The sequence below is a fragment of the Pleurodeles waltl genome, chromosome 8 (genome assembly GCF_031143425.1).
Source record: "Pleurodeles waltl isolate 20211129_DDA chromosome 8, aPleWal1.hap1.20221129, whole genome shotgun sequence".
NCBI classification, from domain to species: domain Eukaryota; kingdom Metazoa; phylum Chordata; class Amphibia; order Caudata; family Salamandridae; genus Pleurodeles; species Pleurodeles waltl.
This window is the reverse complement of record NC_090447.1, coordinates 424,267,541-424,285,279: the sequence shown is the minus strand read 5'-3', so window position 1 is coordinate 424,285,279 and position 17,739 is coordinate 424,267,541. Positions and strand designations below refer to the sequence as shown.

At 41.5% G+C, this 17,739-nt stretch overlaps 1 protein-coding gene across 2 annotated transcripts in view; it reads right to left on the bottom strand.

The window, feature by feature from the left end:
- Window positions 1-551: 551 nt before the first annotated feature.
- LOC138250007 (uncharacterized) overlaps window positions 552-17,739 on the bottom strand; it is a 117,990-nt gene continuing 100,802 nt past the window's right edge. Inside the window, exons 7-8 of one of the 2 annotated variants that reach the window (XM_069204308.1) lie at window positions 10,473-10,618; window positions 552-1,065 (exon numbers count right to left, since the gene is read on the bottom strand). In XM_069204308.1, the coding sequence (XP_069060409.1) occupies window positions 963-1,065; window positions 10,473-10,618 (249 nt within the window). In that variant the 3' untranslated portion in view covers window positions 552-962. The remainder of the gene's footprint in view (window positions 1,066-10,472; window positions 10,619-17,739) is intronic. The other variant, XM_069204309.1, reaches the window with a different exon arrangement.

Below are 17,739 nucleotides of genomic sequence, written 5' to 3'. Positions count from 1 at the left end.
CAAACTGGTGATACTTGGCATATGGGGGCCCACAGATATGTCATGAAACTTCTAGTAAATCTGGGCTGTTTTATAGCAAAGAGGGTCATTGCTCAGAAATGCGGTGGGGCATTCCCCCCAAATACAGGGCCTGGGAGGTGGGCATGGACTCCTGCAGTATTGTGGAACAGGAGGTATATAAGGGACGAGGATGCCAATGGAAGTTCGAAAAAATCTGGGGCAACTGGGGGCCAGGGACCCAAGTGAATGGTTCAGTTAGCATCACCAGATGTGGCCCAGTTATCTGGGGGGAATGCTGTAAAGTGGCTGAAGGAACACAGCTGGGATGTACGTATGGTTATGTTTCTGTAATACAGGTACTTTATTGGAAGATGGAAGTATGTATTTGGGGTGGAGGGGTTAGGGAAATTTGGGTGCGAATCAGCACGAAGTTAGCTAAGTTGTTTTGCTATGTATAAATCAATAAACAATTTGTTTTTTAAATTGGTATATGGGCTGGGACTGTAAAAATTGTACCGATCTTTTAAGAAAAATACCATGACAAACTCTAAAAAGTGGAAATTTAGTTTATTGTGCCTCTACTAAATTATAAAAATGAACTACTTTATGTAATCTGGTGTTGACACATGCAGCACACGTTTATTACATCAATTCCATGAAGTGCATTGTATCTGTCGTTTGTATATTTAGAGTCACACCCCAAAGATAATTTGTTATATAAACATTGAGTACTCTTTTCTTCGACAGGTCCAGATGCAAACATGACGCTATAATATGAAAAGACTCAAGGAATTCTTCTCAAAAGTCTAAGTTGCACTTATGTTTAAAAAGCCCCTGTAACATAGGTTGTTTCTCTAAGTCCTTTAGTTAAACTTGATCACATTGTTCCCGTTCACAGTCATTGGATGTGTGGCAGCTGATGCCATTTTGGGCCAGTGCCAGTGCTCTGATGCCCTGAGACATCACAACACCACGGTGTGAGACAGAGCTGGGCCAATTTCTTCTGTCAACTCTTCGGGAAGCGTAGACACTGTGGAGATGACAGTGTGTGTAACATTAAGAATCCTACAAAGAATCAAGACAGAATGTCATTATTTGCTCAGCACATATAATACAAACATTACTGTACCTGTAAATTATAGTCATATTTGTATGTACATAAATTTGATGGTCTGTACTCCTTGTCACAGTTCTGCATATATTATAAAGCTACCGCAAATAAACTGGACATTTACTCTTATGAATTTAAGTAGCCCATTTTGTAGTTTCAGTGACATTATTGGTGACATTATGATTACAAACTTTATGTACTTTAAATAACCGGTGCTAGTATCATCTAATATAATCGTACTCAGTGTAGCTACCTCACAGGGATGAAAGGCGGATTTGACTGCCGGGTTCAGACTTGTGACCCGCAGGAGTCACCGTATGTGCACAACCTTTCTAGTGCAGAATGATTGCTACATGTTTGTGCAATGTAGTAGTATTGAAAAGAACATTTTTGTAAGTAATTATAGAAATTATGTAAACTGTTCTGCAAGCAAATAAGGATCAATAATATATATATATATATACACACATATATATATTCTATATTTCGATCATTGTGATCATAAAAGAATATTATACATAAAACATCATTAACAAATATGTACAATTAAAAGGCGGAAATTCCAACATGAGTAATTCAAAGAAGTACATAATCCATAAAACCCAGATTAAAATAGAACAGTTTACACAAAAAACCTTTAAACTTCAAAGCTGAATAATAAATCCATAGTATAAAAAGACAAGATGTCGTAATCATCACTATTCAATTTTAGTCAATTAAACTACACTGAAAATGTACAAATAAAATATCTATATCATTATTTAGATCCCAGTTACTGCATAAGACTCCAAATCGCTATTAAAAACCTGGCTAATGCAAAAATTAGAAAACATCTGGTGTCAGAGTTCAATATTTGAAAAGCAGTTTGACATTTTCTTACCCCCAGTGAGCGACACAAAGGAAGAATCCAGGTCTTTCTACGCTTTACATAGGAAGGGCAAAAAAAAGGATATGTGCCTCTGTCTCCTTAGAAGCTCCACATAGAGAACACAGGCAAGAAAAACAGGGTCTTTCTTATGGGACTATCTGCCAATAAAAGCGGCAACTGGTAGTGAACTATTTCGGCATTGCATGTATACCTTCCTTGCCAGGGAAGTTCTATTTGATCAAAAAAAACACTCGAGATACATGCTATTGGTTGACCTTTTTTATATTCCCAATACCTTTTTCTCAACAGTGCCTTACCAATACTTGGGGAAGACTTTGAAATCGGCCATAATGTGCTACAGTCTATGGTATAAAGAGATTCTCTAACATACCTGAACCAAGAAAGTGATTTAGCACCTGAGAGGCTTAATATGTCCGTTACAGCTTCCCTATAAGAGATTAGCTCAGGAGTAGCCCAGAGTCTTTGCCAAAATAGTAGAGGCCTGACTCTCTCCCTCTATAATAGGCAAAATTCCCAGATCTAGCCTTAATGGTATTAGGGGGGTGCTACAAAGAAGGCCTACTAACTCACAAAAAACAATTCTCAGCAACAACAAATTTGCCAATTTCCTTCCCAGATTTCAGCCCCATACAGGGCAGTCTCCAAGGCCTGCGATCTATAAGTTTGTTAAGGGAGGATTAAGGGGGCGAAAAAACCAGGCCCGATGAGCTCCCAAAATAGCCCTGACACACTGCTCCAGTTTCAGCCTTCTCTTTTCTATGTGGACGTTCCAATCTAGTTTCTCTGTCAAAGGCAGACCCAAATACTTGAACAAACGACCCCTTTCTAGGGTGACCCCTGCAAGTTATGGACTTGGTCTTGCCCCCAGAATTGGGTTTATTACCTTATATTTGGTCTTCTCAGCACTAATTTCTAAACCCTTTGCTCGCAAAAACTCTCAAACTGAGTTAAGATGTTTTGCAAACCCATTGGTGATTTAAGTATTAGGAGGGTGTTATCTGCAAACTGCAGCGCTGGGATTTTAGGGTTAGCCAATCTAGATGCATCCACATTGCATACATTTAAATAATCAACAAGGCCAGAACACATCCATGCCTAACACCACAGTCCACTGGGAAGGGGTCAGTCTGCTCTCCTCCTGGGCTGTACTACACTTGTGCAAAGTTGTTACTATGCAACAGAATAATAATAGCTAATAAATATGAGGGAACTAATATCTGTCATACCTTAGGATGAGGGACCAGATCAAATGCAGTGCGTAGATCAACAAAGGCAATATACAGTCAACCACCCCCCAAGACCACTGCTTTCCAGTAGTTCAACTGGAGTCTAAAAACCTGGTCAATTGTACTAACTCCCTTTGGGAAACCTGCTTGGAGATCAGTCAACATATCATTATTTTCCATCCACATTTGTAGACGGACAAGTAAGACTGAACTGAATAATTTTTGTGAAAAATCAATTAGACTGATGGGCCTATAATTCCAGGGATCATTCCAGAAACCCTTCTTATAAATAGGAATGATTTTTGCTCCTACCCAGGACGTTGGAATTGGTCCTTCTGCAAAGATATTATTCAATAAAACCAAAAAATATGGGGCCCAGACATCGGTGTTACTTAAATATAGATCACCTGGTACTTTGTCCAGCTCGGGTGCTATTTTAGGCCTGATGTTATTAATAGTGACTCTCACTTCTTCCTCAATAATGTGTTTTGTCCATTTGCTGCTGACATCACCAGTAAGTCTTCAATGTCAAACAACATATATAGAACAAATCATTCTTGCAATATAGGCAACCAAACACCACCATCAGGGTCATTTTAACATCTTTCTAGAAGCTATAGCCCAACAGGGCTGAACTGGGAAGCCAAAGTAGCCTGGGCAAATGTTGTCAGACCAGCCCTCATAGCAAGTGAGCCTTTTCACTACAATGGGGCTTGGAGGGTTTGCCTCCCCAGAAAATTTGGGGGAAATGTCAAAAACAGTGCATTCCACAGCACATTTTCCATTATATATTCCAATTCTGTTTGTTTTTAAAGCATAGTAAATTATTACCTTACAGTGCACCAGGATGCAGCAATCTTTAATGGTGTTTTTCAATGTTTCCCTTAACATCACCCTCTAACAGAGCCTCTCATCTCTCCATAGCCCCTCTCTCACATGTATTTCATTTGTCTTATAGTGCCTCTCTTAGCAGCGTAGGCTGTTGGAGCACTTTACATCACACATGCAGAGACAATGAATCATATGTGTGTAAATCAGTGTACAGAAAATGTTGACAAAGGGGACTACAACGTGTAGGATTCACATGTGATGCTTACTGGTAGGCAGTTTTTAAAAGTGCTTGGTCTGGGGAAGCATAGCCTCAGGATTCAGAATATAACACAGTGGTTAGGCTTGACTTTACTAATAACAGTTTATTTCTACCCATACAAACATTTTTTAACAATATTAGGATAATCAAAGACTTGGAAAAATATACCTTTCTAACCTGTACCATACTGGTTGCATGCAGCTCTTTGATGGCAGTTCATAGCTCACTGTGCTAGATTATGATTGTAATTTATGAACTGCAGAGTAACAAAAGGAGCTCTATGACAAAAGCAGTGTCCCACTGAACTATACACATAAAATACTGTTCTGTTATCTGCATAGTAAACAGTCTTTGCTGTGGCATATTAACCCTCTGTGCTACCTTAGATGAGTCAAAACTGCCACCTGATAAAACACCAATATCCCTCCAGCAGGTACAATAGTCACCAGTTATCTTGGCACCTTTATTGTTGCCTGAACACTGGTGGATATACAAAGAACTCTGCAGTGCTTTTAAAACTGCTGCACTGCTACAAAACTGGCCTCAGTAACAAAAACAGCCCTACCCTTCCAGTCTCCGGGGAACACCCCCGATGTCTGGGACGGTCAGTCTGGCCTTGTAGCCCAAGTATTGATCATATCATATAATCTAGCTGAGAAATACAAAATGACACTTCTGTAATTTTTTTTAGTCGATTAAAAAAATTGTGATTTCAATATTGCCAGGCTGATGCTGACCACTGGACTTGGAGGTTGTACACTCACTATTTACAAAATTCTAACTAAAAGAGCTGTTTCTAACTTATTTCCATATAACCATATTTAAAGGCCTCACGTAAAGAACTTTGAAAGACAATTCGAGCTGCTGTAGTAACACAGTGCCCATAGGAAGGCGAATCGCCAAATAGCTAGAACAATCCCTACACATTTACCATGGACCCTGACATCCATAACAAGCAACCTGTTGATGCAGCTTCACTCTGGAAAGCAGAGCTATACTTCACACTAATCAGAACCCCGCACAAACTACTTTTCATTGTAAAATACAGTATCAGAATTAGGCCCTGATTCCAAGTTGTATGGTACTCGTGCAGTGTGAGCTTTGCACATGTAATCACCAGAACGGAAGTACTCTCCAAGTACTAGTTAGGTCCCTTGGAATGGGGAATCACTATATAAACAATGAATTACCAGGCACAATTTCACACAGTATTCCCTATTTCAATGGTGGTAACACAAACATTTACCATCTGCTCATGGCAGGTAGTAAATGGCGGTGAGGGAGCTGATGTGAAGTAGGTGAAAGCAGGAGGGTCAAGAGGGCAGGAGATGCACGGGGAAGCAGTGTCATGGCAGGGGGAGCACTGCTCTAGAAAGAGGTCCCACTGGGCCTTTTGTGCCTGGCTGCTGATGTAGTCCAGACCAAAACTGAATTTAACAGTAGGTGTTTCTGGCCCTTAAAGGTAGCTTTGGTGTTCCTGCTCCCAGAAAAATCAGGCGAACACACAGAGAATCCATTATGCCCTATTCATAATAAGGGCCTACATGCTTTCCAGATCATGCAATGATGTGTTTGTAACAAAAATTTGTTTAGATTGACAGTGTCTGCTCGATGTTTATTGCCATATTGAAACACAAACTGGTCTATTCATTAAGCCAAAAACACCAATGTAACTTAAATTATACTAAAGCCCTGGTTAGTGATCATGTGCATATACTGAGAACATCTAAAAAAAATGTAATCCCTTAAAGGGGATTAACCACAGAAAAATAAATAAAAATCTATGCCATACTCTTTGAATGTGTCCTCCTTTGGACTTTTTGTATTGGATCCTAAGACCCCCTGGAATGAGATACTTAGCAGACAACTTAGCAGCAACCAGCAGCTACTGACCCATGAGACTGGCCTTGGAGAGCATCTCCTCTCCACCGTGTCCCCTCAGCCTCTTCTGGCAGGACAAATATCTCCTATTTCAAGCTGATTTTTCTGGCACTCAAGTAGAAATCTACTCAAGTGGCTGCTACTCCACTCAAGAAGCAGCCCTCTGACCGGGACCACCTGCATTAGAAAATGGCACTAGGGAACGACAATTCTCTCTCTCTCACATTTATGGAGCATCGGGGTAAAATATCCCGCCATGCGGCAATTGGCAGAATTTGAACTCCGCTTTACAAGAGAAATATGGAATAGCCAAATTCTGCCAATCCTGTGGGCAAAAGGAACATTCTGCCCAACCCTACTTACAGGAGTTAGATCTAAACGTCAGTCGATGAGATGAAAGTGCTCTCAACTTCACTGACCCTAGAGACCACCATAGCTCAGATTTTTGCTACATATCATGAGTGAAGGGGGTTGCATGTGGGCTCTGCTCCAATGTCAAGAAAAGTAGATATTTATGTTTACTATTTCATGCTTCTTCTACTTAATCTGTTGTCCAACCTGTCTGGTAGCCTCTCTAGCTAGAGAATGTTGTTTTGGGGTATCTGGATGTGGAAAAGCCATTTCTACAGAAGGACTGATTCTAAGAAGACTATGTTTATGGCATGTGACACCAGTGGGAAGAAGAAACTCTTAGGAGACAAATCACAAAGACTCCAAAATATGCACCAAATATTCTTCCAAAGCCTTGCGAACTAGAAAGAGCTAGCTCTTTACTACCTCAACAAAGCCCCCCTAACGATGCCCCCTCACCTGAGCTCTAATCAGTGAGGAGTGCCCCCATCAACATCCTTCTGAAAAGGCACAGAAACAACCATATTTGAACACTTCTAAAACAAAACTGCCTCAGAACCAGCTTCTTCAGAGGACATCCTTCAACTAAATGGGGCCTCCAGTGATAGGCCTCCTAAAGCCAGTACTCCTCTAATTCAGAGACAAGGTGACAACAAAATCCAGCCACAATGAACATGATCGTTTTGTTAATCAGCAAACAATATATTAGACGGCCTCCCAGGAGTACCTTTGACTAGGAATGTCAACAACTGCCCCTTTTTGGGCCTCATGGAAAGACACTCACTCGTCCTCAGCTCCATCATCACGGATGCCTCAACTTATGTCGTCATTGTTCTGTCAATACAGCCTCTGTCAACAGCACCCTTGATGACAAAACACCTGTTGCAGCCTTCCTGAGGTGACAAGGACATCAGGTTTTCCTCTGCTGTATGATTGGCTCATCAAGGGCCAATCAAGGTATATGGCAGAGGCCTCCATCAATGCCTTTCTTTGACTCTTTCACAAGTTGAAGTTCACCTTGAATAAGGAGTAGCCCTATGTTGAAGCTTCTACTCATATCCAGTTCCCGGGACCAGTCTTTGATACAGCAAGTGAAAAAGCTTTCCCACTTGAAGAGTGCGTTCCCATCCCAGTTTAGTTGGCCATAAAGCAATTTTAGAAGATGTTCTAAATTTCAGTTCTTATGGATGATATCATTGTGTATATTTCATTTTGACACCTGCAAGTTTGCCCACTGCAAGAAGAATTGGGCAAGCAAAGGATGCAGGTTTCACGTTCCTTTGACAACTAGGTTTGCCTCACATCTAAAGTAAGGCAACCATCCCTTCCACCCATTATGGTCCAGAGGTGTGGCATCCCATTGATCTCCAGTTCCAGGTACAGAAGGTTTATTTCGTAATGACCACATAAGAATCCATGGATTGTAAGGGCTCTCACTTTCAGGAGCTATCCACAAGAGCATGCTGTCAGCTGCACGTCATAGTCCTGTGGCTAGGGACCGTCAAGAGAGCATTGCAATTATTTCTATCAAGCTAACATGGCTTGTCTGTGTTGATTAGAACAGACAACACCACTTAAATGATGTACCATGTCAATAACCAAGGAGGGACAAGGTCCTCTGTCCTGTTAGAGGAATCCCAGCATCTTTACAACTGGGCCAATCGGCACAACATATCACTGAGGAAATGCCAGCCAGGTGATTTGGTCAGTATGCTCAGCAGGTCGATGAAAGAGGGTGATAAGTGCAAGATTAACAAGACCATACTAGACAATGTGTTCCACACTGAGGCAAGCCACAACTGGACCTCTTTGCCTCCAAGACTTACAAGAAATACCTTTTTGAACCAGGAAAAAAACTAGTAACCAGTATCAAATGGAATTCATTTTCAATAATTTGATGTGGAACAATTGCTTATCGTTCTTCATAATTTTCCCTCATCCAGAGAATCGTCAGCAAAATTAAACAGGAACCATGCTCTATTATCATAATTGTGCTAGTATGGTTGAGCAGCACCCCACTATCTTCTGGAAGTGCAGACTCTCATTCTTTCCATTTGCATTGGTCAGGCTTGGCACTTCAACTCAGCATCATGAGTTTGACTGCCTGACTATTGAAAATCTCAAATTTGCTCCCTTAGGCATTACAGCAGGTGAGCATCATCATCCGTAACAAAGACACATCAAGGCGAGTGGAAGAGATTTTGTGTCTGATGCTCAGTTCAGGATCTACACTGTGTATTGTTGCAGCCATAACAGGTGTTGCCCTCCCTGCGACAGCTATCTAAGTCAGGACTTAGTGCCGCTAAGTGAGTGTATACCTGTGGACAATTTCTGGGTTATTGTGCTCTGCTAGAAGACTCTCTCCACCACTCTCCTGTGGATCATTCACCTTGGTAGGCCAGCCTCCAATTAAACTGAAACCCAATACCATCTTTTCACAACAGAGGGAAAGGCTTTTCGGAGTCATCCATCAGGGAGACCTTAAGAATACCTCCTGGAAAGTAGCAGTACAGCTGGTACATACCTTGGCTGGGGCGGTCAGCAGGTTACAGGTCCTTACCAATAAGAAAACATTCTTTGGGACATAATCATTTTACTAACCAACCTCATGTTTATTTCTAAATTCCCTACAGAATTTCACCCTAATGAATCAGTGGTGGTAATCTTTCTTCAAGAATCCTCGTTGTTTTGTGAAGCATTTTACAATGGCAATGTACAGTATGCAGTCCAAGCTCTATTATTTAGCATCCAATACAGATCATCCAGTCTCTTAAATTGCAGTGGTCTGTGCAAAGAAATATCTACTGTGGGCCACACTAGCTTTTCTCTATTCTGTGCCAACAGAGTTTGGTTTCACATTACGGACACCAGTTAGAGCAACACTGTGTTGGAAACGGCAGCCCCTCTGAAAAAGAGTGTGTATGTGTGGGCATTCCATTCATGTAATGATCACTTAGACTTGGAAGGTGGAGAGTTTATTGTTTAAAATGAGTGAAACAAATGTTTTACTCAAAGCCAGATGTAACATATTTAAAAAGAAAGAAAAAATACATTCTTCACAGTGTTAGTGCTCACATTTTGAATTTACGCTCATTTACATTGTACTGCAGGGCAGTAGCTGTACTACCTCTGTCTAAACTGTGATTCTCTCACCCCTACTTATATTCTGGTATCTCAGCTTCCTGGCCTTTACCGTTTGTCTGTAACCTATACCCTAGTACTTTTACCTCTACCCGTACCCTTGCACATATAATGCTGCTATACTTCTGCTTATACTTTAGTGCCCAAATTCCCATCTGTAAACTACTACCAATATCTCTTCATATACCCAAGTGCCTACACCCATATCTAAAACCTAGTACTACTGCACTGAATTACACCTTACTACCTCTTTCGCTCTATGGTCCTATACATCTATCTATACTCTACTACATTTTCCCCTTTGCTTTCATCTTGACAGTTTCATCTTTTCTCTGTTATAATTGTGCCTTTTTCATGGACATTTTGGTCATATTTCCTCAAGTCTTTAGAGGAAAAGTGTTCCTTATTCTTGAAATTCATCAAAATTTAGTTTCACCAGCCTGGACTCATCAAACTAAGTTTAATTTTGGGTTTTATCCAAAATGAGGCATAGCTGTACCAACAAGATGCTTGGGGGCACCTCATCATAGGAGCCAGGTCTGTATCAAACATCCACACTAACCTTACTGCAGCATTGCCAGTCTATTGTTTTCTGTGCACCAACACATACTGTGTTGACTCTGCTTTGCTCATCTATTCACAATGGGGCCCTGATATAGAGGTCTTGCTGTGTGTTCACCCTTTTTCTATGCAAAGCAAGTAATATAGAGTATGCTTAGAAGTTCACATAGGCTTTTATGAAGGAAAATAAGGTATTCAACAGGAGTAAATGAACCATCTTACCAGTCAAGGCAATACCCAGATAAAAGAGGCTCCTCATTAGATCCTTCATCTGCCACCAGTGCTGTTTTTATTGACTTAAAATTTATCTCAATATCCCTCTTTAGTATGTCCAGAGGTAAACATCCATTGAAATAATTGAGGAATTTCTGAATGGGAAACAAAAAACAATAAAGTTGAAACCTGATTCTCTCCAAATATGTACAGCTCTACTAAGTCATTCACAAACCAACAAAATTTAATGTGGGTACATAATCTATATTTATTTAGACACCATTGTATTTGAAAGTTTAATCTATTTGCTTTTTTCTTGCCCTTCTGTCACATTAAAAACACACAACTTCGCATCAATAAATTACAAATGAATAAAGTAATAATATATTTCATGGCACTCAGATTGAGAACATGATGTATGGATTTCCTAAGCAATAATACCAAAGATTAATAATGGTAATGGTAAATGTATTGTGACCTTGTCGAACCACATCCCATGCTCCTCCAACAAAGACCAAAACACTGTCACGGAATACAGACACTAACTGTAAAGCTAGACTTAACATCACAGAGGTTCAATAAACAGTTTGTTAATGCTTTACCTTCTAGGGCAGTGTTTTTATAAATGTGAGTCACATCCCTCTGGTGTGTACAATCGATTTCTGGTGTGACAAGATTGTATTTATCTTGTCACATTTGCTGCGCTTCTTGTACAGAGGTCAAATGTCAGGCTATGTCTTTTGACTATTTGATGCTTATTCTTTAAACATGGTATTGGTGTTTAATTTTCCTTATCTGACTACGAACTGAGAGGAGTTTTTAAAGTGAACTATTTGACAATCTTGCTGGGGTACAAGGAGTGTGAACAGATAGGATGTAGGATTACATTTTTTCTAATACAAAACAAAACTGAAATGCCTGTAAATTAACTAAACACATATTTCAGAATATGTCAGCGATTAGGAACACAAAAATGAATCACAATTTTTGTAATTCTGAAGTGTAATGGAAACAAAGATTTTAATAGGATCAATACAAATCAAGGCCCTTTATTTGGTGATGTGCACATGACAAATATTCACTGACACCCAATATCCACACATTATCATTTGTCTTATATATACATTTAGCAGTAAAGCCTCATGTATGTGCACATTTAGTGGCCAATTTAATGGAAAATATGCTGTCTGCAAATTACAGTGCGCTAAAACACAATGCTTTAGTAATATATTTGCAACAGTGTGCTCCAAAATGCAACACCAGCTACTTACTGCACCCTTTCTACTCTCCTGCTAAATATATGTTACATTTTATGTGAAGCTAGGATTTTTCTCATTCCCTGTGACTTCTGCGATGTATAACTGATGTCAGCACGCTCACTCTACAAATTGTTCTTGCACCGTTGGGGCTAAGGTGCTAAATTGTGTCTTTTTAAAAAATAAACCCTTGGAAATTTTGCCAAGCAAGACTCTGAGTGAACCTTCCGGTATTTTTGTTTTTTACCTAGTGAATCAACTTCAACAGTGAATGTGCACACTATACACAATCATTCTTGTTGTGTATTACTTTCATGGATAAATTAAGAATGGCCAGAGCTGCCAATTTTGGCTCTGTAGAATCAGATTTGAGTCCTGGCATTGGCTCTGGCAAGACACTGAATCTTCCATACTAAAATAAAATCACTCTTACCTTATTTAGTGTAAACTGCCCCAATGCTCCTGGGCAGTGTTTGCTCTCTCTCTCTCTCTCTCTCTCTATCTATATATATATATATATATATATATGGAAAATGTAACTTACCCAGTGTACATCTGTTTGTGGCATGAGACGCTGCAGATTCACATGCTGTGCATTATCCTGCCATCTAGTGTTGGGCTCGGAGTGTTACAAGTTGTTTTTCTTCGAAGAAGTCTTTTCGAGTCACGAGACCGAGGGACTCCTCCCTTTCGGCTCCATTGCGCATGGGCGTCGACTCCATCTTAGATTGTTTTCCCCGCAGAGGATGAGGTAGGAGTTGTGAATATACTAGATGTGCCCATGCAATGGAGTAGGTATGTATGTACATAATGTGTATTAAAATAATATTTATTTACAAATTTACAATTTTCATTCAACTAATAACGGCTACAGGCTCCCGGGGAGGTGGGAGGGCGCATGTGAATCTGCAGCATCTCATGCCACGAACAGATGTACACTGCGTAAGTGACATTTTCCGTTCGGTGGCATGTGTAGCTGCAGATACACATGCTGTGCATAGACTAATAAGCAGTAATCTCCCCAAAATGCGGTGGCTTAGCCTGTAGGAGTTGAAGTTGTCTGCAATAATGTTCTTAATACAGCCTGTCCTACTGTGGCTTGTTGCGTTGCTAACACATCTACCCAGTAATGCTTAGTGAATGTATGAGGCGTAGACCAAGTGGCTGCCTTACAAATTTCTGTCATAGGTAAATTCCCCAGAAAAGCCATTGTGGCGCCTTTTTTCCTAGTGGAACGTGCTCTTGGTGTAATAGGTAGATCTCTTTTTGCTTTGATATAGCAAGTTTGAATACATTTAACTATCTATCTGGCAATGCCTTGTTTGGATATAGGATTACCTGCATGAGGTTTTTGGAAGGCTACGAACAATTGTTTTGTTTTACAAAATTGTTTTGTTCTGTCAATGTAATACATTAGTGCTCTCTTTATATCTAATGTATGTAAGGCTCTTTCGGCTACTGAGTCTGCTTGAGGAAAGAAGACTGGGAGTTCCACTGTTTGGTTTAGGTGGAATGGTGATATGACCTTTGGTAGGAATTTGGGATTTGTACGGAGAACCACTTTATGTTTATGTATTTGTATAAAGGGTTCTTGAATAGTAAATGTTTGTATCTCACTTACTCTTCTAAGTGATGTGATAGCTATTAGAAAGGCTACTTTCCAAGTTAAGTATTGCATCTCACAAGAGTGCATGGGTTCAAATGGTGGTCCCATGAGTCGTGTTAATACAATATTAAGGTTCCACGAAGGTACTGGTGGTGTCCTTGGGGGTATGATTCCTTTTAATCCCTCCATAAATGCTTTGATGACTGGGATTCTAAAAAGCGATGTTGTATGTGTAATCTGCAGATAGGCTGATATTACAGTGAGATGTATTTTAATGGAAGAGAATGCTAGATTAGACTTTTGTAAGTGTAATAAGTAGCTTACAATGTCCTTTGTGGAAGCATGTAGCGGTTGAATCTGATTAGTGTGGCACTAGTAAACAAATCTTTTCCATTTGTTTGCGTAACAATGTCTTGTCGTAGGTTTTCCAGCTTGTTTAATGACCTCCATACATTCTTGTGTTAGGTTTAAATGTCCAAATCCTAAAACTTCAGGAGCCAGATTGCTAGATTGAGCGATGCTGGATTCGGGTGTCTGATCTGTTGTTTGTGTTGTGTTAACAGATCTGGTCTGTTTGGTAATTTGATGTGAGGTACTACTGATAAGTCCAACAGTGTTGTGTACCACGGTTGGCGAGCCCAGGTTGGTGCTATAAGTATTAGTTTGAGTTTCTTTTGACTTAGTTTGTTGACCAGATAAGGAATGAGTGGGAGAGGGGGAAAAGCATAAGCAAATATCCCTGACCAATTGATCCATAACGCATTGCCCTTGGATTGAGGGTGTGGGTACCTGGACGCGAAGTTTTGGCATTTTGCGTTTTCTTTTGTTGCAAATAGGTCTATTTTTGGTGTTCCCCAGCATAGAAAGTGTTCCTGTAGGATCTGGGGATGAATTTCCCATTCGTGAGTTTGCTGGTGATCTCGACTGAGATTGTCAGCTAACTGGTTCTGAATGCCTGGGATGTATTGTGCTATCAGGCGAATGTGATTGTGAATTGCCCAATGCCAAATTTTTTGTGCTAAGAGACACAGTTGTGACGAGTGTGTCCCCCCTTGTTTGTTGAGATAATACATTGTTGTCATGTTGTCGGTTTTGACAAGAATGTGTTTGTGGGCTACCAGTGGTTGAAATGCTTTTAATGCTAGAAACACTGCTAGCAGTTCCAAATGATTTATGTGAAGTTGTTTTTGCTGATTGTCCCATTGACCCTGTATGCTGTGCTTGTTGAGGTGTGCTCCCCACCCCATCATGGAAGCATCTGTTGTGATCACGGCTTGAGGCACTAGGTCTTGGAATGCCCGCCCTTGGTTTAAATTTATAGGGTTCCACCATTGAAGCGAGGAGTGTGTTTGGCGGTCTATCAACACTAGATCTTGAAGTTGACCCCGTGCTTGTGTCCATTGTTTTGCTAGGCACTGTTGTAAGGGCCGCATGTGTAATCTTGCGTTTGGGACAATGGCTATGCATGAGGACATCATGCCTAGAAGTTTCATTACAAACCTTACTGGGTAGTGTTTGTTTGACTATATGCTTGATGTTATATTTTGGAACGCTTGGACCCTTTGTGGACTTGGAGTGGCAATTGCTTTTTGTGTGTTGAGTGTTGCTCCCAAGTATTGTTGTATTTGGGATGGTTGCAGATGTGATTTCTGGTAATTTATAGAGAACCCTAGTTTGTGTAGAGTTTCTGTAACGTACTGCGTGTGAAGAAGACCCTGTTGTTGAGTGTTGGTTTTTATTAGCCAGTCGTCTAAGTATGGGAATACGTGCATGTGCTGTCTCCTTATGTGAGCAGCTACTACTGCTAGGCATTTTGTGAATACCCTTGGGGCTGTTGTTATCCCGAACGGTAACACTTTGAATTGATAGTGTACGCCGTGTATTACAAACCTTAAGTATTTTCTGTGAGAAGGATGGATGGGTATGTGGAAGCACGCATCCTTGAGATCCAATGTTGACATATAGTCCTCCTTTTTTAGTTAGGGAACCATGTCTTGAAGTGTTACCATGTGGAAGTGGTCTGACTTGATGAAGAGATTCAGTGTTCTGAGATCTAAGATAGTTCTTAACGTTTTGTCCTTCTTTGGAAGTAGGAAATATAGTGAGTAGACACCTGTTCCTTTCTGATGGTTGGGTACTAGCTCTATTGCTTGTTTTTGTAATAGTGCTTGGACCTCTATTTGTAATAGGTCTAAGTGTTGTTTGGACAGATTGTGTGCCCTTGGGGGCACATCTGGCGGGAAATTTGTGAATTCTATGCAATAACCATGTTGGATAATGGCTAGGACCCATGCGTCCGTTGTAATGTGTGTCCAGTTCTGATAGTATGCGGTAAGTCTCTCCCCCACTGGTGTTAAGTGTTGGGGTTTTGTGACATTGGAGTCACTGTTTGGTTTGGCTTGTTTTAGGTGTCTGGAACTTTCCCCTTCCTCTTGGGAATTGTCCTCCTCTATATGAGCCACAAAACCCTCCCCTCTGGTATTGTGCCTGATAGGTGGGTCTGGTTTGCGAGGTGGAAGGCTCTGGTGTTTGCATTCGAAAACCCCCTCTAAATTGTGGCTTTCTAAATGTGCCTCTGCCCTGTGTGGAGTAGAGCGCGCCCATGGCTTTGGCCGTGTCCGTGTCTTTCTTTAATTTTTCAATTGCTGTGTCCACTTCCGGCCCAAACAATTGTTCTTGGTTAAAAGGCATGTTCAACACTGCTTGTTGGATTTCTGGCTTGAATCCAGAGCTTCTTAACCATGCATGCCTGCGAATGGTTACCGCAGTGTTGACCGTTCGTGCTGCCGTGTCTGGCGAGTCTAATGCGGACCTTATTTGGTTGTTGGATATTGCTTGTCCTTCTTCCACAACCTGCTGGGCACGTTTCTGGTGTTCTTTGGGCCAGCGTTGTAAAATGTGTTGCATCTCGTCCCAGTGTGCCCTATTGTAGCGAGCAAGTAGGGCTTGCGAATTAGCGATCTGCCATTGATTGGCTGCCTGTGCTGCCACTCGTTTGCCCGCTGCGTCAAACTTTCTACTCTCTTTGTCAGGCGGTGGAGTGTCTCCTGACGATTGAGAGTTTGCCCTCTTTCTTGCTGCTCCTACATCCACTGAGTCCGGTGTAAGTTGCTGTGTTATAAACACAGGTTCGGTTGGGGGAGGCTTGTACTTCTTCTCCACCCTAGGCGTGATAGCCCTTCCTTTAACTGGCTCCTGGAATACCTGTTTTGCATGTTTGAGCATACCCGGGAGCATTGGCAGACTCTGGTAGGAAGTGTGGGTGGATGCCAAGGGGCTGAACAGGAAATCATCCTCTATTGGCTCAGAATGCATTGCTACATTGTGGAACGTAGCTCCCTGGATAGTACCTGCGTATATGCAGTACTGTCCTCTGGAGGTGACGGCTTTGATGGGTAACAATCCGGACTGTTATCTGATACTGGTGCATCGCATAAGTCCCATGCATCTGGATCATCCTGTGTCATCCCTGTATGCGTAGGTGACTGCATTGGAGGTGTTCCCACCGGAGACAGCTGTGGTGAGTGTAGTGGGGAAGGTTGTGGAGAAAACCTTGGTGGTGGGGATTTTTCTCTGGCCACCTTCGCCTTCGGCTGCATTTCTGTCTCCTGAAATGCCAGTTTTCTTTTGGTTTTAATTGGAGGAAGAGTTTGTATTTTTCCAGTCTCTTTCTGGATATGCAACCTCCTTTGCGTATGGTCCGGTTCATCCATACTTATTTCCTGCTCAAATCTGTGTCTTTCATGCATTTGGCTGGAAAGTCCTTGCTCTTCTGTGTAAGAGCTTCTTTTTTGGCTCCGAAGCCGCTTTTTTCGGTACCGATGTTTCCGATAAAGACTTTTTCGGTTCAGACGATATTTTTCTCACCTTGTGTGAGAGTTGAACTCTCGGTGTCGAGATCGTTCTGTGCCGGAATATCGACCGGAGTCAGAAGTCTTCGGCAAATCTTGGGCCTTTTTCGGTGCCGATGTTTGGTCACCTTCTTTTCGATGGGTTAAGCCATGATCTGCTGGCGGTGGCGTCCCCTTGGCCTTAACGATCTTTGTGCGAGTTTTGGACGGGGCAGTTTTACTCACTGTTTTCTGCATCGCCGAGGGTCGCTCACTTTCGGATTCGTCAGAGTCTGTCCCCTGGATGGAAATTCTTTCCTCCTCTCCGACGTCGAGTTGTTCTCTCAGTGTCTACGCCATTTGCAGTCTTCTCGCTCGTCGATCACGTAGTGTCTTTTTAGATCGAAACGCTCGACAAGCCTCACAAGTATCCTCCCTGTGTTCTGGTGATAAACACAGATTACAGACCAGGTGTTGGTCTGTATAAGGATACTTCGAGTGGCACTTCGGACAGAAGCGGAAGGGGGTCCGGTCCATTAGTCTTCGACGATGGATGTGTTCGGGCCGACCAGGCCCCGCTGAAG